General features: G+C 38.6%; 2 protein-coding genes across 7 annotated transcripts in view; one reads left to right on the forward strand and one right to left on the reverse strand.

The window, feature by feature from the left end:
• Nucleotides 1-21,441, reverse strand: part of tns1b (tensin 1b) — a 343,137-nt gene that overhangs the window by 205,148 nt on the left and 116,548 nt on the right. For all 6 annotated transcript variants that reach the window (XM_052147959.1, XM_052147963.1, XM_052147962.1 and 3 more), the window contains exon 2: nt 18,690-18,804. In XM_052147959.1, the coding sequence (XP_052003919.1) occupies nt 18,690-18,804 (115 nt within the window). The remainder of the gene's footprint in view (nt 1-18,689; nt 18,805-21,441) is intronic.
• On the forward strand, nt 5,574-9,356 carry LOC127658590 (uncharacterized). The gene is made up of 8 exons (XM_052147967.1): nt 5,574-6,102; nt 6,637-7,204; nt 7,506-7,804; nt 7,970-8,060; nt 8,285-8,401; nt 8,533-8,608; nt 8,684-8,933; nt 9,209-9,356. Exons 2-7 carry the CDS (start codon nt 7,004-7,006, stop codon nt 8,812-8,814), a joined length of 915 nt encoding a protein of 304 aa, XP_052003927.1. The 5' UTR covers nt 5,574-6,102; nt 6,637-7,003; the 3' UTR covers nt 8,815-8,933; nt 9,209-9,356.

Genomic DNA, 21,441 nt, shown 5'->3' on the forward strand with positions numbered 1-21,441 from the left:
ATGACGCTGGCCATTACTTCTAATTGGTAAAATGCGTCAGCACTGGCTATCGCTTGTTTGTTTGACAGAGCAAAGAGAGAACATTGAGATTGTGTTGCTAAAGTAGAAAAAAAACATTGTAACATAAATGTCATATCAAGTCAAATAATTTTTATTTGTGTGTGTATGTGTGTGTGTGTGTGTTTTTTTCTCAAAACACAAAACATTTATAATTCTGACTTTATATAACTTACAGTGCATTCAGAAAGTGTTAAGACCCCTTCATTTTGTCACATTTTGTTACGTTGGAGCCTTATGCTAAAATTCTTTAAATTATATATTTTTTTATACATCAATCAACACTCGATACCCCATAATAACAAAGAAAAAACCAGATTTTTGATAACTTTGCAAATGTATTAAAAAGAAAAAAACTGAAATATCACATTGACAAAAGAATTCAGACCCTTTGCTGTGACACTTATGAAATTAAGCTCAGGTGCATCACATTTCTCAGGACCATCTTTGAGATGTTTCTACACTTTGATTGGAGTCCACCTGTGGCAAATTCAATTGATTGGACATGATTTGGAAAGGCACATGACTGTCTATATAAGGTCTCACAGCTGTAAATGCATATCAGAGCAAAAACCAAGCCATGAGGTCAAAGGAACTGCCTGCAGCGTTCAGAGGCAGGACTGTATTGAGGCACAGATCTGGGGAAGGCTACTAAAACATTGTGGGTGCATTGAAGGTTCCCAAGAGATGGGAGAAGATAGATAGATAGATAGATTAAACATAACCTGTATTTAATATATCCTGGGTTGCATTTCCTTTTATGTTGCATAGTTTTGTTCATGGTTTTCCAGTACAAGGACATGCATCAAGTGACATTATTTTTGTTGTTGATGTCAACAACAAAATCTACAGGACGTTTTCTCTCCCCCTTTTAAAAATTAAAGAGCATATTTACTTATTTGGGCCCATTATTATCCCGTTTCTTACCTAAAATCAGATATTTAAACACATATTACACAGAAGGAAAGGCTCCTCATTGCCATGGTTAGGTGAGTGTAGCAAGTATTAAATAATATTAATAATAAATTATAGTATTCCTGAAAAAATAAATACTAGCTGACACACATCTTGAAACTTTAACTACAACTGCCACTGCTGATATAAAATGAGGTCTCATAGATTCTACCTTTAGATTATTTCATATGAAACTATAACATTTTGTCAAAATATAACAGTTTCTTTTACTCATGTAAAATCCTGAAACAAATTTGTAAAGGTGATGTGTATAATTATTAATATTTTTAACTATTTTGGTAAAGGGGCCACATCGGGCTTTAAGTAGTGTATGGGGTGCCACATTGTATATTACTTTTAAGATCCAATGTTCTGCATTGATTTGGTTTTTGTAACTTTTAAGCCCAGAAATTGTTGTGTACTAAACTATTTCTGAATAAAGGCTGAGCTTATAAATTTATTTTACCATCACTACTTCCCTGATCATTTATTATTCAATTTAACACTCAGGGGTCTGTTTTAATAAAAAAAAAAAAAAAAAAAAAAGGAATTTATAGAACTTTAATGTTTGTCACAAAGCGTGCAAGTTTACTTGTTTTTTTCAAAATCTTTGCCCGTTTACATGCTAAAAGTATCATATGCGGGTCTCGATGGTTTGACTTTCAGCACACAACTGAATAATGCAACTGCATGAATATGATAAATGATTACTGCAAGAGTTAGATTAACCTACAGGCACGAAGGGACTTCAACATTTCTAAATTTCACAAATAAAAAATACATATACACATATTCATATGCTCGCATGTCAATGATGACGAAATCTACTTTTACATTTAATTTAATTACTGAGAAGGTTTACCTGAAAACTTAGTAGCACCAAACATCACAAGCTGCCTCAAGAATGAACACGTAGCCGTATAACACTTTTCCTTGAGCAGAATATTGCACTACAGATCGCTAAGTTTGTTCAAAGGGGAAAGCGAGAGACAGAAATAGCGCATTCGCGTGCATGGTTGCCAGATTGCACAAAATAAGTATAACATTAGGCAGAATATTTCCAATTTGTGCAAGTATAAAGAGACGCATTAGGTCCCAATGCAAATGAACTGAAATATCCAATGGAAAGGAAAAAAACGCTTTTACGATAAATGAGCCGCGGGCCACATTAAACCATGTGGAGGGCCTGATCCAGCCCACGGGCCGTAAATTGCCCATGTCTGCTTTAGCTGTTTGCGAGATTATCATTAAATCTGCCTCGGCAGTACTAAATAGTCTATCACTTGGGCGGCCGCCGAAATATCTTCAATGAGAGAACCATGGCATTCTTTCCCTGCTGTCCGTGACTCTAGAGAAACACTTATTTAACTCACACACACACTCAAGTCAGACCCCCTCGCATCGATTCTCTCTGAAATTTTCTCTGCCACGTGTGTGTGTGTGTGTGTTTGTGTGTCGCAAGTTGACGAGTCTGACAGGTAGACAAGGAGGAAAGGTGATGCGCATTTTTTTTCAATACCGTAGATAAGAAAATGTACATGGTATGATAACCATCAACTTTCAAACCGTGGTATACCGTGAAACCGGTATACCGCTGCAACCCTAGTATGATGAAACGAAGATTGAACTGTTTTGCCTCAATTCCATCCGTCATGTCAGTAGGAAGCCAGGCACCATTAATTACCTGCAAAATACCATCCCAACGGTGAAGCATAGTGGTGGTAGCATCATATTGTGTAGTGTTTTTAAGCTGCAGGGACTTGGGGACTGGTCAGGGTTGAAGGAAATACAGAGATATCCTTAATAAAATCTGGTCCAGAGAGCTCAGGACCTCAGACTGGGCCGAAGATTCACCTTCCAACAGGACAATGACCTGCACACAGCCAAGACAACGCAAGAGTGGCATAGGGACAACTCTGTGAATGTCACTGAGTGGCACAGCCAGAGCCCGGACATGAACATCTCTGAAGAAACCTGAAAATGGCTGTCCTCTAATGGTCCTCATCTAACCTGACAGAGCTTGAGAGGATCTGCAGAGAAGAATGGCAGAAAATCCCCAAATCCAGGTGTACAAAGCTTGTCGCATCATACCCAAAAAGACTTGAGGCTGTAATCGCTGTCAAAGGTGCTATAACTAAGTGTTGAGTTAAGGATCTAACAACTTATGTTAATATTAATGTTCAGTTTTTTATTTTTAATAAGTTTGCAAAGTTATCAAAAATCTGGTTTGTCATTATGGGGTATGGAGTGCAGATTGATGTGAAAATATAATAATTTAAAGCATTTTAGCAAAAAGCAGCAACATAACAAAATGTGAAAAAAATTAAGGGCCTGAATACTTTCTAAATGCACTGTAGTCCCACTGTCCACATATGTGAACATACATATTTTGGAAAAGTATTTGCTACAGATTTTTTAATTAGGTGCTACTAGTTACAAATTAAAAGAGTAAATGGAAAATGCACACAGCAGTCACGCTCGGGTCTCAGGAGGATAAAGAAGACACAGTGGTGTCCCATCAACAAGGTGATAGATGATTTTCTAAGTAATGTAAAAGGTGTAAATAAGCAAAATGAAGTCCTGGGTGTTTACTACAGTACTAAAAGGGAAGGGCTGCTGAGAAGGAGAGTTTTTGCTTATTAAAGTAATGATGTTAGACTCAGCACACAGCTCGTCTATCAGCAGGGAGAAATTAATGGGCGTCTTCATCAATCTGCTTATCTCATTTCACTAATGCAATTCCTCAGGAAACACTAATGAGCTATAGTGATGAGTTATGTAAGTGTGTGTGTGTGAGCGTGCAAGTGTGCACGCATGCGTGTGTGTGTGTGTGTGTGTATCACAGGGATTGGATGGACGAGAGAGTAAACAGTACATGATGGATTTGCTGTGAGAGATTTTTAAAAGTGAAGTGTGTCATTTCTGTGCCACTAGCAGCACCAGATAAAATTGCATTATGTTTGTTTGCACAGATATGAAACTGGCTCAACCAATGGCAAGAGTTTTGGGCAGGAATACCTATTTATCTGATCAATTATTAGATAGAGTGATTGTTCGCAATGGAATCCTAAAAAAAATATATTTTGTGTGTGTGTGTGTGTGTGTGTGTGTGTGTGTGTGTGTGTGTGTGTGTGTGTGTGTGTGTGTGTGTGTGTGTGTGTTTTTGTTTGTTTTTTCAATACATTTTGTGTTAAAATGTTTTAACTTTTGTATGATTAATTTATGAGTGAAAATCGAGATGCTTTAGTACAGAGAGGCTGTAACTACTTCTGGTTCGACACAGTGGAAATGGAAAGTTGAGTATTGCATTCTGCGCAGTGTGCTTTGTTGTATACTGCACATTTTGGTGAATATTTATACACTAAACACTATGCATACTTCTGAAATGGTAATAGTAGTATGTTAGTATAACATTCCACTCATAGCCAATGAAACTTTGAAAACAGTATGTTTGCAATTAAATGACACACTTTACCTTTAAAGGGTGTATGTTTACATATTCAGTACATTTACTCCTTTGGGTAAACTAGCTTCAACTTTGTTGGATTGTGTGTGTGTGTGTGTGTGTGTGTGTGTGTGTGTGTGTGTGTGTGTGTGTGTGTGTGTGTGTGTGTGTGTGTGTGTGTGTGTGTGTGTGTGTGTGTCCGCTTGCATGTGTTTGCCATGTGTGCACACACTTGCACAAATCCAGCACACCATAATTCTCTTCAAAATCTGCTTGCCTTTCATTCTGCCCCCCTGAGGGCAATAAGAAGAGATTTTGCATTTTGTCTGTAAAAGGAAAACAGTCTCAATGTCCAAAGGCAGGGATGGAATTCTAATGAAACCAAGGAAAAGGATATTTTTAAGCAAACGTTCCCCGTTTCATATCTCTGGGTTAACTCTGTACTGTGCCTGATGTGTTTATATTGGCGCACAGCATCGACAGATCACGGCAGATCTATTGATGTCATTGAAACGCAAAAGAGGAACAACAATGACTCATGCCAGAGTCAGGCACCAGAGCCGGCCCAAGGCATAAGCGAACTAAGCAGCTGCTTAGGGCCCCCGTGGCCACCAGGGGGCCCCCTTGTTTTTTGGTGATATTCTATGTCAATGGACAATGGTAATTATACAAAAACGCAATATTAAACGCAATATGTTAACGGGCTGCAGGATGCAAGCACATTCAGACAGCAAAACAGCAATGTCACCAAAAAGGACATATCCTCTTTTCCAGAGAAAAGGAAAAAGAAGAAAACAGAGGAAGAGAAAAAAACAGCAAGATAAAGGTATGTTAAAGCCCATGGTGCAGGGTTTTTTTTTTTTTGGCAATTTTCTAGTTGGTAATAAACATTTAAACAGTTATCCATTGTATCTGATGTTGTAGGGTACTACAAAAAAGAAATATAATACGGAAAAGTAGGTGATATGTTAGCTTTTAGCTACAGCTTAGCGATTATTCTTATTTCTCCCACAATGCATTCCATGACGTCACATGAGGTACTCGCTGACTGTTGGACGGACAGAAGAAAGCCCGCGCCCGCCTTACAATTGAGGGAGAGTGAGACGAGGAGTAGCTAACTAGTGAAATAGTGACAGTGACAGATTTCTAAGTAAGTAGATAGATAGATAGATAGATAGATAGATAGATAGATAGATAGATAGATAGATAGATAGATAGATAGAATAGCATAGATAGAATAGCATAGATAGTGAGAGATAGCATAGCATAACAGATAGCTTAGAGATAGATAAAGAGTAGATCATAAATAACGTTAGTCAAAATGGTTTATTACTGTGTTTGTGGCGGGTGCAAGAACTCCAGCAAAACTGGACATAGGGTCCATTCCTTCCCCAAGGACAAAGGGATCTTCCGAAGCTGGGTGCAGTTTGTGAAGATTAGGCGGGCAGATTTTTCAGCTAGCTCTGTCACCGCCTACTCGAGAATATGCAGCGCGCATTTCAAAGAGGAGGATTACCACTCAGGGGATGAGTGAGAGGAGTGCTAAATTACTTCCTACCGCCGTGCCGTCTGTGAACGCAAACCTCTCTGCTTGCCCCGTCCCGAGGTCGAGAGACACCGTCTGCCGCAAGCGAGAAATTGCCACGGTAAGCATCATGCTAACGTTAATGTTTACAAGCTGCGTGTTAACTAGCTCTGTGTGTATTTTGTATACCGTGTTCCCTTTGACACAGCCTCCACTAACTTACAAGCACGATCACTCTGACATTAAAAGAGCATATTTCGTGATTCACGAATAAAAATTAGAATAATAACAAAATTGCCCTGAAGTAAAAGTCCATATCATCATGAAAGCTTTATGGCTGTGCCATAGGTTATTGTTTCCACTGGGAAACTAACGTTAGCTGTAGCACACACGTCCCATTTTATTGATGGACTGATGAAATGACTGGGAATATTTACTTATCTTCTTGGAATTTCAAAGATGATAAGTAAATAATTCTCAGTACTTCCAAGTTGAAAATAAATGATTAAATGTTTCCATGTACTCCTGCAATGTGCTTGTACACCCAATGTGCTTGCGAATCACTGTTCTAAGTATTCATAGTATACCCACCTCTTATTTCACCACTACAACCATTTGCATTTTGCTGACCCTTTTTCATATTTGTTTTCACAAGATGTTGACAGACGCCTCACAGCAGGAGACTGTGGACAGTGTAGACACTGTGGAGAGTGTCGATACTGGGGATCAGCCCTTGCCCTCCTCCACTTCTGACGCTGGGACACAGTGTTCTTTGAAGCCCCCCCCGATGGTCTCACGGTAAAACTTGGGTATTTTAAGGGGTAGTTATTAGATATAGTCTCTAAAACATTGCCAGTATCTATGCAATCAGAACATTTCCATACACATTGATTAAATTAATACATTATCGTGGGTGCCCGAAGAGCCGATGCATGAGGAGGACTTGTTTGATGAGGAGCCACCTTACACGTGTGACCCCCATCACAAGTGAGATAGTTTAAAACCAACATAGACCATTTTGAATGCTCATTTTTGTGTACTGTAGCTTTGGTAGTTTGAATGCCCCCCCCCAACAACAATTTTTTTGTTCTTGTAGTGGCACTGACCAATTCATTGTTTGCCAAGAGGAGCTGATGGGCCTTTTTGTCATCTGTCCAGCCTGTTGTGAGAGGTCAGATAGTAGCATCGTGCAGCAGGAAGGAACTTTTCTTAAGATCAAGCAGGTACGGTTTTGTTTACGCAGCAGGCCATCTGATTACAAAATCAGAATATCTAATTACAATCTGATAGCTCTGACTGTCTTGCCAGTTAATTTTATTTACAATGTATGTACCAGGCTGGCTTTAGTCTATTGGTTTGTGATGGCATCATATTTGAGTGTTATACTGTATTGGTCATGTGTGTTTCATTGAAAACATGAAACCTTTGACCAGTAATGTACAGTACCTAATCTATATTGAATCCTGATATACTGTTGATTACACTTTTTTTTTTCCTTCTTTTTTTTTTTTTTTACATATCTAGGTCTGTGCATCATGTGGCTACCACCGTTTCTGGCAAAACCAGCCAATGCTCCACAGGAACATGCCGACCTGCAACCTCCTGTTAAGCGGGGCCATTCATTTCACTGGATGTTTGGCCACCCAGACCTTAAGAATGTTGACTCTGTTTGGCCTGCAGTGCATCAGTGCGAGCAGTTACTTTCGCCATCAGCGCCGCTACACCATCCCTGTAATCGTTCAGGCCTGGCAAAACGATCAAGCGAAGAATTTTAGTGACCTACGGGCAATGGATGGCGGGATAGTTCTTGCTGGTGACTGCAGGTAAACCAGTGTGAGAGCTCATAGACCAGTTGCACATTTTGATTTTTTATTTGTTATCATGTAGGGTGGCTTTAGTTGGCATTTGCAGATGACATGGTGGATTGTCTTTACAGACCTTGGTTATTAAAAACTTGAAACCTAATTCAAATTTGTAATTAATTCCAGGTCAGATTCTCCTGGGCACTGCGCGAAGTATGGATCCTACTCTCTGATCGAGGACAGGGTGAACAAGGTGGTGGATGTTCAGCTTGTTCAGGTAAACCTGATGTTATTAGACAAAGAAATGAACTCTGCAATTTAGTAAACTGATTGTATATTAATATAACATCTTTCCACTAGTACAATGATGCTTAGAGCTTTGTGTATTGCCTAACTAGAGTACAGTGTATCGTAATGCTTGGACCAGCAACGCGTCGGTTCATTCACGCCTCCTTCAACAACACCAGCATTTTACACTTACACTGTTATGTCATGTTGCAGAGCTCAGAGGTCCCCAACAGCTCATGGTGTGAGCTTGAAGGGCTCAAGCACAGTGTTGGTCTGCTGAGGGGAAAGGACCTGCATTTAGCAACGCTGATCACGGACCGTCATCGCCAGGTATTTACAATAAAAATGCAGTATAGAATGTAAACATCTGAATTGCACTGAAGCTGGATGTTTGTGGTTTGCTGATACACGGAGGGCCACACAGGTCAATCATCCACAAAAGTTTGTTTATTTCTCCTTAGGTTGCCAAATGGGTGAGAGAGGAGCTGAGCCCTGAAGGGACACGGCATTATTTTGATGTGTGGCACATTGCCAAAAGTATGTATCCATTGTTGGAACCTTGAAGCAGTTTTTGTTAGTGCATATCAATTAATACCATTTGTTCTAAAACAGGTCTGGGGAAGGCATTGGATGCAGCTTCAAAAGAGTGTGACCAACTACAGCTGTGGAGGCCTGCTATAGTGAATCACCTCTATTGGACTGCAGCCTCAACCCCAGATGGCAACCCAAGTCATGGAGGCTAAATGGAAAAGTTTAGTCAACCACATCCAGGACATCCATGACCATGACACCCCTGCTTTCTCCAGTTGTGCCCATGGCCCTCTAGACGGGGATCAGCGCAACAAAGAGTGGCTGGACCCAGGTACAGTACACACAGCATGTGGTATTATGTATGCTCTACAGTTTTGTTGTATTTGCTGTCTGAGTGCTTTGACATGTGACCTATGATGATTAAATTATTTTTTCATTCCCTGGCAATCTCATAACATTCTGTTTACTGTTTATGTTTGCTATAATTCATATGCAGGACCATTTCATGTGTTTCCATTAAAAAAGAATTTTTGTCTGAATCTATCTTGTCTATTTATACGTTTTCCATCTGTGTGTCTGTCTGCCTCCCTGTCTTGGTCTTTGCAGGCTCATTGGCAGCAGTAAAGTTGGAGAACATAATCACGAGGACTGCCTTACTGAAAGATGTTCGACAGCTGTCTCCACAGCATCAGACATTCTCCCTTGAGGCTTACCACTCCCTCATCTTGCACTTCGCACCCAAGCACACAGGGTTTTCATATGTTGGGATGTATAGCAGGTCAGTGCTATCCAAGGAATAATACAGCCAATTATTATGCCTTTTATAGTAATAATAGTACCTATTATCATGCCTATTGTAGTAAAAAAAATCTCAAATGTGTTATTTTGTAGGCTTCTCTTAGCGGCGCTGCATTACAATCACAATGCCAACCGCGAGACAGCACGGAAAAGTGATGGGACGGAGAAGTACTGCGTGCGGTATCCGCGCTTCAGAAAAGGTGCCCATGTGGTGCGTCCCATCAAAGAGGCAGCCTCATACGGTAAGCAGTGTCATGCAGTTCTATCATATTTTGAGATGGCTCACGAGACATCTGTGATCAGTGGCAATGATCTTTATTCAGTATTATTATTATTATATCTGCAGGTTATGCAACATCATTGATGAAGGCCCTTCAGGAAAGCTACACCCATTCACCTGCAGCTCTTCGAGAGGTTAGCGCTAATTTGTCCTCTGATGCACCCGCCCCCATCGCTAAATCCTTCGAACAGGTTCCTAAGGAGGAGGCCGTCAGCCTCTTCCTAGCCCGGCAGTCACGCTACAAGAGAACCTAAATTCACATTATTATTATAATTTTTTTCCACAGACAAGTCCAATGATTTAGTTGTAAGTATTTATTTTAGTTGTTATTTATCTTCTTTCCTTCTGTCCCTGTCATCTCATTTGGTGGTGGTTTCCTGTATTCTGCATGTTTTGTGTGTTGTTGCTTTGGTTTTACTTTGCACTAAATCATTACTTTTTTTCGTCTTTGTAAGTGGCATTAATTGTCGCTGTACTCCATTCAAGGGGTCCTGCATGCTGCATGTCTGCTCCTCTGTCTGTTATTTGCATGAAATTTGTTTTATGTAATTCAAAATAATTTACCAATCATTTTACCTGTGCCTTGTCAACCTCTGTGTGCGGTGTTGTCTGGGTTCACTGTGTGTCAGCTTGATATGCTTTTGCATGTATCACTGCATATGCATTCATGAAAGAGTGTGAGTGTGTGTGAGTGTGAGTGACTGTGTGTGACTGTGTGTGAGTAAGTGAGTGTGAGTGAGTGCGAGAACCATCAGTTGACCCTCAGGTAAGACCACACTTTTGCAGGCAAAAGAAACAATGTGCAAAGGTTTCAGGTCTAGCCCTTCATCAGTGGGCTTGTTTTATATAGATTTGTTTACTTGCAACCTGTGTCTTTGTTCAGTAATCCTTGTCCTTGTTCAGTAAATGTTTAGTAACCCTTACAAGCAATGCCAATAAACTGTTTTTTCTTATTAAAATTCATGTGTTCTGTGTACTTTACACAGATGTACTTTACACAGAACATTTTAAGGGCAATTGGGCGATCACAACAGAATAAACAATTTTTTTATTCATTCTCATCCAAACGAGGCCATTGAAAGCCCTGATAGGTTTGGTCACCACTTTGGAAGTTTTGTCTGATGGTTGAAACCACACAAGAGGGCAGAGGCTTCCTTATACTCCTCCCTAAAACTCCATAAGCCCAGCGTATAGCCTGCCTGTACGCAGTGTACCGGTATTGCCTAGGAATAAGTAGGAAAGATTCTTAAGTTTTAAACTCTGTAAGTAGGTTGGAAACGTCATTTGAAGCCTGTCTCTTATGCATGTCTGTGCATGCAACACATCTCCTGTCACATATTGCTGTTGTTCAAAGGACTCAGTGTAAAAACATTGGTAAAGTAAACATAAACCATGAACATACTCGTGCATGCTGGCTTGAAGGGGACCATGATCCTGTCTGAAGTGTGAATATGCTATTTGTAGCACAAACGGATTCAGGCAGCATGCCTCAAATCCAGGATGCTGCGTTAGGCACGTTACATCTGCTGGCCGCGGGGTGAGATCCTCGACCAGCGACCAAAACGCGCTCACCTCCCTACAACACAAGCTCTCCACCACAGTTTCCATGGGACGACACCACCCACACAGACACCTGCCAAACACAGCGACACAGACGCTTACTACTCACTCACTCCCTCTCCCGGTAAGCCTGACGGTGTCAATGACAATCAATCACGAGGAAAACTAGTTGGCACTATCAACAATAATCACACTGACGATGCCTACTCGGCGTCGGCTACGGCGAAACAACATTTTCACTGGAGAAAGAGGTAAAAGCTTAGAAATAAAGCATAAAAGTTATTGTATGCACTGCTGTTCATAGACTACTAGCTCCAGCGGTCATTGCTGCGTTTCTAAATGATAGCAACTCACCAAGACACTACACCAACTCTCCATTCATTCTCCTCTGACCATGCATTTATTTGTCTTTGACGGCCATCTGCTCTCGGTATTTCCTCATTCGCCCTCTCACGTCGAAACGGTTCGAAATTGTATGGCTGTGGGCCATCATAAATGTTAACTGTGGGTCTTGCCACCTCTTCCTCATCCCAGTTAGACGCCATAGTAGTCAGTGCTAGTCTGCTAGAATTAGTTCAAGTAGCTGAGAACGGCTGAGGCTACATTCCACCGCGTCTACCTCATGTGACGTCATTGCCGAATCGCGTAAAAAATAACCGTTTCTAACCAAAAACTACAAAAACTGGACTTTAACACCATTTTGGAGACATTTCTAACTTTATATACATATCTTGACTGCTTTATCTACCCATTAATCGACAGTGGTGTTTAACCTGCACCATGGGCTTTAAGTAGCTAGGCTATGTTACGAGCTAACATTAGCTGGCTAGTTACTTAACATAGCCTATGTAGCATATCTTCTTTTTTAGGAATGTTTGATTAAACATCCGTAAATAGCCTTGACATATTAATATATTATAGTACAACATATTACTTAGCTAGATTTTGATTAAAGTTTTTGTCTTCTGTGTAAAAATAACTTTCCTATATATTTTTGTAATAAAAATAAGCTTCTGTTCCATAAACTTGGTACTGATAACAACTTAACATTATTTACATTAGTCTACCATTTTGGGGTCTTTGCTATTATATTCCAATATCATTATGCCTCAGTTAGCTAGTTATAATTAAGAGTTGTTGTTTTAGGTGTACAGATGGCTTGCTGCTGTGGATAATATTTTGTGTTGAGAAAATAACATTCTGTTCTGTCAAATATGTACTGAGAATCGAACAGAGAGCAGAGATTGTGGTGTCAGAGGAAGGGAAAAGGGTGAAAAGTAAAATCATAACATTCAGTTATTTTCTGTGAAAATACAAAAACAATGACAAAAAAAGGTGAACTAGGAAACAGAAATTCATCAAGAGGAACTGGTAATGCTGGCTAGACAAAGCCTTGTCTGAAAGTTTGAAGACAGACAGACAGGCAATCCCTAATGTGTTCTGAGTGGTAGCTTGGCTGTCTCTAGACAGTTGTTAAGGTGTTCTGGGTGCATTCTAAGGTATTGCTAGGGGGATTCTGAACAGTTGTCAAGATGCTCTGGTGGCTACTAGGCAGTTACTAAGATGTTCTGATTGGTTGTTAGGTCATTGTCGCTGTGGTGTTCTGCATTATTGCTGGAATGTTGCTAGTAGTGCTGGGTATTGATACAGATTTCCGGATTCCGTTAGATTCTGATTCACAAGCTCTCGATTCGATTAGATTCAAATTTTTGCTTGCATATGAAATAAATTATCTCCCCGCTTATGCTGTTAATCATAAAGGAGACCTCCTAACTAGGTACATTGCAAACATATTAATTTATATTTAATTCGTTTTTCATAATTATCACATTAAGGCTTTTTAAAAATGAACAAATCCTTGTATTCAATCAATAAACAACATACTATATTTCATTTAGAATTTTTGTTTCATGTTTATTGTTTATTTGCATTTTACAAATACTTATATTGATTTGTTGAACACATGCCGGTATTGTCTCTTTAACAAAACTGGCATTTCTGTAAAGAACATCTGTAAATGAGTGGATTTTAACGAGAGAGGAATCAAATTACTTTATCTAATCTGTGCTAAGCATTATTACAATTAAACTTTTATTTCATTTATTAATTTATGTATGTTTTTGATCAAAAACTGACAGTAGAGAATAGGAAGTGTATTAAAAAGAGACATTATTCAATGAACTCATAACTCGTCTTTGGGCACAAATTACACTGAGCAACTTTTACTCTCAAAACACAGTGAAAGTATCTCACTACTGAATGATTCACCACTATACTACCAAATTACTGGTTAGTGAAATATGAACATTTATCAGCCAGTTGCCAAATATATACATTTTAGTAAAAATTTGGTTGCAAATGCGAGTGATTTCCTCTCAATGTAGTGGAGGGTTGCACATTGAGTAAAAGATTAATCTTGGTATTTAAGAATCGAGATCACTCAAACGAAGATAGAAATGCATTGGAAAATCAATATTTTTACCCACCCTTAGTTTCTAGATAGATACAGGTGAAACTCGAAAAATTAGAATATCGTGCAAAAGTTCATTAATTTCAGTAATTCAACTTAAAAGGTGAAACTAATATATTATATAGACTCATTACAAGCAAAGTAAGATATTTCAAGCCTTTATTTGATATAGTTTTGATGATTATGGCTTACAGCTTATGAAAACCCCAAATTCAGAATCTCAGAAAATTAGAATATTACATGAAATCAATAAAAAAAAAGGATTTTAAATACAGAAATGTCGGCCCTCTGAAAAGTATAATCATGCATATGTACTCAGTACTTGGTTTGGGCCCCTTTTGCATTAATTACTGCCTCAATACAGCGTGGCATGGATGCTATCAGCCTGTGGCACTGCTGAAGTGTTATGGAAGACCAAGATGCTTCAATAGCGGCCTTCAGCTCTTCTGCATTGTTTGGTCTCATGTCTCTCATCTTTCTCTTGGCAATGCCCCATAGATTCTCTATGGGGTTCAGGTCAGGCGAGTTTGCTGGCCAATCAAGCACAGTAATACCATGGTCATTGAACCAGGTTTTGGTACTTTTGGCATTGTGGGCAGGTGCCAAGTCCTGCCGGAAAATGAAGTCAGCATCTCCATAAAGCTTGTCTGCTGAAGGAAGCATGAAGTGCTCTAAAATGTCCCGGTAGACGGCTGCGTTGACTCTGGACTTAATAAAGCACAGTGGTCCAACACCAGCCGATGACATGGCTCCCCAAACCAACACAGACTGTGGAAACTTCACACTGGACTTCAAGCATCTTGGATTGTGTGCCTCTCCATTCTTCCTCCAGACTCTGGGACCTTGGTTTCCAAATGAGATGCAAAATTTGCTCTCATCAGAAAAGAGGACTTTGGACCACTGAGCAACAGACCAGTTCTTTTTTTCTTTAGTCCAGGTAAGACGTTTGACATTTGAAGCCCATGTCCAGGACCCGTCTGTGTGTGGTGGCTCTTGATGCAGTAACTCCAGCCTCAGTCCACTCCTTGTGAAGCTCCCCCACACATTTGAATGGCCTTTTCCTGACAATCCTCTCCAGGCTACGGTCATCCCTGCTGCTTGTGCACCTTTTTCTTCCACACTTTTCCCTTCCACTTAACTTTCTATTAATGTGCTTTGATACAGCACTTTGAGAACATCCAACTTCTTTTGCAATTACCTTTTGAGGCTTTCCCTCCTTGTGGAGGGTGTCAATGATGGTTTTCTGCACAACTGTCAGGTCAGCAGTCTTCCCCATGATTGTGAATTCAACTGAACCAGACTGAGAGACCATTTAAAGGCTCAGGAACCCTTTGCAGGTGTTTAGCTGATTAGAGTGTGACACTTTGAGCCTACAATACTGAACCTTTTCACAATATTCAAATTTTCTGAGATTCTGAATTTGGGGTTTTCATAAGCTGTAAGCCATAATCATCAAAATTATATCAAATAAAGGCTTGAAATATCTTACTTTGCTTGTAATGAATCTATATAATATATTAGTTTCACCTTTTAAGTTGAATTACTGAAATTAATGAACTTTTGCACGATATTCTAATTTTTCGAGTTTCACCTGTAGATAGATAGATAGATAGATAGATAGATAGATAGATAGATAGATAGATAGATAGATAGATAGATAGATAGATAGATAAATGCATTGGAAAATCAATATTTTTACCCACCCCTAGTTTCTAGATAGATAGATAGATAGATAGATAGATAGATAGATAGATAGATAGATAGATAGATAGATAGATAGATAGACAGACAGATAGACAGACAGAAATATTCACTCTAATTCATTCATAATAATAGACAATTAAGACCACACAACCAAAGACTTTAAAACCTAAATCCACATATCTGCAATTACTATAAGCTATAAAAATGACAACAACACCAACAATCCATATTCATTTTGCAGATGAGATCAGTTTGACCTGCTCATTCATGGCAGTTTTTTTTACCATTAGACGAGACACAGCTGCATGTGGTAAATCTACATTGTGCTTCATTTATGACCGTCGTGGCAGGATGCTTATCTTTCTAAAGCTTTTAAGTGCAGGTATGGTTCCTTTTCAAACAAACTTTATTCAGATATTGTTTATAGATAATAGTAGAGAAAGGCAATTACAAAATAAATATCAGCGTACAAGAGCTTTAAGCCAGTCAATCCAAATTAACAGTTCATAAATCTTAGTTTGGGTGAAAGCAGATAGACTGTTGTTATTAGATATTATTAGTAGTATTTCTTGAACACAAAGTAGACTTTTTTATTTTATTAAAGGGTCTGATCACCCCAAAAATGAAATTCTGTCATCATTTACTCATGTCGTCCCAAACCTGTATGACCTTCTTTCTTCTGTGGAGCAGAGGAGGGCACAAAACAGTGTCAGTCACCATTACTTACTTTGCTTCATATTTCTTTCAACACAAACTGAGAATTCTTTTAGGATTGTCATGCTCCGTTACATACAATGAAAGCTTATATGTAGTGTACATGTTTGTCAAGCTCTGAAATGGACAAAACACAATTTAAATATCATAAATGCAGTCCATTGTATTGTGTGCTATTTTAAATCTTCTGAAGCCATGTGAGAACTTTGTGTGAGGAACAGTCTGAAATGTGAATTATTATTCACTGAAAATCTCCTTCAAAATCAGCACCAGAGATCAGTTAAGGCAGTGGTTCCTAAACGTTTGACAGTGGCGTACCCCTCCAAACATTCAACATACATTCGCGTACCCCCTCTCTAATGCATAGATAACATTCACTCAATGTATCTTGAAAATATGTATATTTAACACAACTCTCATTGTAAATATCTCCCTTATATTAAACATGCTATATTTGTACATGTTATATTAATCATATGCATACTGAATAAATGGCTTACCGATTGAGATGGGTATGCTAGATATGATATAATAGCATAACTTAAAAACTCCCCCCTCATCCTGTCGCGGTGCACAAGAATAGCGTTCGGTTCTGTGCCTGGAATTGCGCATCATTGCACGTACGGCATTGCCAGTGTCCTGAAAATATATGCTACCTATCAGGATATACAACCAACGCTATAGTCAAACTGAGTTTGAATATTATTTGAGACAGTGATGAAAATCAAAAGAACAGTACATTTCAGAATTGTATTTGCGTACCCCCATTATCACCTCACCCACCCACAGGGGTACGTGTACCCCAGTTTGAAACTCTGAGTTAAGGCACACAAAAGAACCATTGTCGTTTGTCGCTTAGGGTAAGGTTAGAGTTACCCCTAACTAACCCTTGACGTCAAACCAGTTGCGACAAATCTAAACACCCCACATTTGTGAATTAAGGTTTTAAGTAAATAGCATCTTAGATTGTTGTCCGTTACGTACACAAAACTACAGCAGGACTAGAAGTAGACCGATATAACATATTTTACTGAATAATCAGTGCCGATAGTTGCTTTTTGGAACTTATTTCCAAATCTTGTGAATAATAAAAACCTCATCTGGTGAGATATATAGGCTATAAAAACATATTTGGGTAAATACGTACATATAGAGCATTGTAACGGAGCCAGGTCTTTAAAATCATTTTTGGTGGTTATTGGGATTTTGGTTGCACAATAAATTGCATCCGAGAGTTTATTTATTTTTGACTTTTGTAGCCTCTATGTCTATGCCCATCATAGTAAGGAAAGACAACTTTTTTATTTTTTTTAATATCCAATAAATTTATTTTAAAAACTAGTGGTTAAATAATCGGTTATTGGCCTTTTCCACCACCTTAGGTCTCGGTAAAACCACTATCTGTCGTCCACTAAGCAGAACATCAGAAGAATTGGAAATTATAGCTCAAGAGTCATTTGGACCATTATGGTAGTTTATTGTTCTGTTATGGTGCTTTTTGGTCACAATTCTCTGTTGTTATTGTATGGAAAAGAGGAGTGTCCAAAAAACATCTGGTGTTTCACGTAAAACATTTAATAAAAATAAAAAACAGCATATGAGTTTGCAATGGCATGGTAAGGTGACGGTAAGTAAATAATGACATCATTTTCAGGTTTGAGTTAACTATTCCTTAAGAAATAGCTTACTAAGATGTGACCTTTCCATCAACTTGATTCAAGCAGCAGACAATCCAGCCACAAAGAGGATTCTAAACCTCTCTATTCCGTCCTTTTCATCACAAAGCCTTCAGCAATCAGACCTAACTAAGTAGAGATCACCCCTTTTAGTGGTGATGTAAGCAGAGAAGAGAATGCAGCTGTTTAAGACAGCTCATACAATCAGCTAATAGTCTTAACAGCCCTAAATGACACTCAGATGGGACACATTCCCATGGGACATGTGACAATGACAGATTTGTCATTAATGGAAATCATTACTCAGGAATTTTACGATCAAATGGTTAAATTCCTATAGCTCTTAAGTATAATGACACCAACATAAGATGTATACTACACTAGATATAAAACAATCAACTATGATATAGACAGCACTCAAGGTTAATACATACCCATGATGACCAGACAGTCTAAATGTCAGTCTTTATGGATTTTATGGCTGAGTAAATTTACTAAGTAATTGTATATTCTCCATGCAACACTTCCACAATGCAGCTTTTAATCTGAGTGTGGAGGGAGTTCGATTTATTAACAGGGTGTAGAATTGCCTATGATTTGAACCTACGACCTTTCAGATACCAGCCCTAATGTTTTAACCAATGCTATCTGGTCCCCAACTGCTTTATTAGTCCTACATATAATGCTACACTCTCCCTCAGTAGCTAATCAGGTTAATGATTATATTTCATTACATGAACTAAGTGACTGGGCACTGGAAGCATCTGTCACTCCTCCGCTCTGCTCTCCAGCAGTTCATCTTGACCTTTCTCCATTAGCTCTCATCAGATGGGCAGATTTCCCTACTGGAAGACAACCCCCCCCTCCCCCTCCCCCCAGACTGACCTCTGCAGATGAGTCCCTCATTGTTTACAGTCTGCTTGCACACGCAGCAGTGCTTCCCCTTCTTGAACGTCTTTAACCGGAAGGTGTGGGAGTGGACAGCTTCAAAGTCTTCAGGCTGCAGAGATAAAGGAAACAAGGAGCTTTAATGATGCTTATTATTTATATATATATATATATATATACACACACAGTATCTCACAAAAGTGAGTACACCCCTCACATTTTTGTTAACATTTGATTATACCGTTTCATGTGACAACACTGAAAAAATGACACTTTGCTACAATGTAAAGTAGTGAGTGTACAGCTTGTATAACAGTGTAAATTTTCTGTCCCCTCAAAATAATTCAACACGCAGCCATTAATGTCTAAACCGCTGGCAACAAAAGTGAGTACACCCTTAAGTGAAAATGTCCAAATTGGGCCAAAGTGTCAATATTTTGTGTGGCCACCATTATTTTTCAGCACTGCCTCTTGGGCATTGTCTCGATCGCGGTAACGTAAAATTGCCACACAAGAAATGTGTACAGCACATAACATGTATGCATCACACACACTGTCAGGTAAATGGAGGAATGTGCTTCGACTGTTAGTTCTTTTTTGAAGATGAGAGGAGATTATGAAGGGAAAGCACATCCTCAGAGGTGTGGAATTTGTTTGTCTTTAGAAAACGTGATACCGAGCAGAAAACAGCGATTTGCAAGGTTTGTACATTGTGGATGTCGATATATCCATGTGCCCGTATATATCAGTGGACAGGGGTTCACGTTAGACTGATATAAATAATGAAACACAGTTTTTCACTGACAGCTGAATGTGTCATTAGATGAAAAGCTTGTCTAGAACGCGAGAACAAATTACATTGAATCTACTTCTGCGGCATGAAAATGAGCCACCGTCAAAGTAAATTCAATGACATTCATCCCACGGTCCAAACATGCCTCCCATCCAAACATGCACAGTTGTTTTGTGCGAATGTTGTGCACACAGTCTGAAACACACAAGTAGATGCGAGTCACAAGGGATGAAGTCATCCCAGTCCCTTCATTTGTGCTCCTGTGACAGAAAAGGCACAGATCACACCGTTACACATTCGGGTTTCTCTCGATGTGAAGATACACATCAAAACCCTTTCTAAAATTATGTTCGAATGATGTTTGATATCAGGAAACAAACCATACATAACATATTTTCCTTCAGATATTATAAAAAATAAATAAATTGGTGCACATCATCAGACAGAAATTTGGCATTTATTTTATTTATTTTTACTTTGACTATGTTTGTCAAGTTCAAAATAAAGAGAAAATGATATAAGATTTGATATTTTTCATTTATAACGTATTTAATTAAATGACTGGATTACACAAAAGTGCACATTGTGACATGGCTTAACATATAATCAAATTTTATTGATTTTCAGAAACATTTTACTATATCATGATATACTGTACATCGTTATTATGATATAGGATTTGGTAATATTGCCTACCCCTAACCTGAGGTTAATATTACTTAAAGAGATACTTAAAGTTTTTAACATAACATGGATCACACAGTCTTGCCTCAAATATTACCTTTGAAGATTACTAAAGTAACAGCACCAACACTATTTGAAAAAAATCAGTTTTGATAAATCTAGACAGGCCCCATTTCCAGCAGACATCACTCCAACACCTTATACTTGAGTAATCATGCTAAATTGCTAATTTGGTAATTGAAAATCACTTTGGCTATTATATCAAACACAGTTAAAAGCTATTTGGTTCATTAAATGAAGTTTAACATTGTCTTTGTGTTTGCTTTTGAGTTGCCACAGTATGCAATAGACTGGCACGTCTTAAGGTCAATATTAACTCAAAAATTCAAAAAAAGAAACAGCTTTCTCTAGAAACTCATCAGTCAATCATTGTTATAAGGAATGAAGGCAAACCAATCCTTGAAACTGCTAAAAATAAAGTCTTCAAAGACAAAGGACAACTGGCTCTAACAAAGACAGAAAGAGATGTGGAAGACCAGATGTGCAACTAAACAAGAGGATAAGTACATCAGAGTCTCTAGTTTGAGAAATAGACGCCTCACATGTCCTCAGCTGACAGCTTCATTGAATTCTACCTGCTCAACACCAGTTTCATGTACAACAGTAAAGAGAAGACTCAGGAGGACTTATGGGAAGAATTGTAAAAGAAAAAGGTTGAAACACAAAAACAAAAATAAAAGTTTAGAGTGGGCAAAGAAACAGACATTGAACAACAGATAATTGGGAAAGAGTGTTATGGATCTTAACCCCATTGAGCTTTTGTGGGATCAGTTAGACTGTAAGGTGCGTGAGAAGTGCCTGACAAGACAGACACATCTATGGCAAGTGCTACAGGAAGTGTGGGGTGAAAGGTCACCTGAGTATCTGGACAAACTGACAGCTAGAATGCCAAGGATCTGTAAAGCTGTCATTGCTGCACGTGGAGGATTCTCTAGCTAAAAAAGTTCTGATTTATTTTATTTTTATTTATTTATTTTTCAAATTGTAATAGTAATTTTTCTGGTTTCTAGTAAATCGTAAATGTTCTGACTATACATTGTGACCAGTTGAATGCAACTTTGGTGAATAAAAGAACCAATTTCTTTCCATAAGAGTAATATCTGTACATTATTCCAAACTTTTGGCAGCCAGTGTGTGTGTGTGTGTGTGTGTGTGTGTGTTGTGTATATATATATATATATATATATATATATATATAGAGAGAGAGAGAGA

This window comes from Xyrauchen texanus, chromosome 18 (assembly GCF_025860055.1).
Source record: "Xyrauchen texanus isolate HMW12.3.18 chromosome 18, RBS_HiC_50CHRs, whole genome shotgun sequence".
In the NCBI taxonomy this organism is placed as follows: Eukaryota; Metazoa; Chordata; class Actinopteri; order Cypriniformes; family Catostomidae; genus Xyrauchen; species Xyrauchen texanus.

What these genes read in the sequence shown, in the direction of transcription:
- LOC127658590 (XM_052147967.1), top strand. Translation starts at nt 7,004, where the DNA reads ATGCTCATTTTTGTGTACTGTAGCTTTGGTAGTTTGAATGCCCCCCCC. An exon ending in TGGATGTTCAGCTTGTTCAG is followed by an intron (nt 8,061 to 8,284) that starts GTAAACCTGATG and finishes GTCATGTTGCAG; the next exon opens with AGCTCAGAGGTCCCCAACAG. An exon ending in TGTGTGGCACATTGCCAAAA is followed by an intron (nt 8,609 to 8,683) that starts GTATGTATCCAT and finishes GTTCTAAAACAG; the next exon opens with GTCTGGGGAAGGCATTGGAT.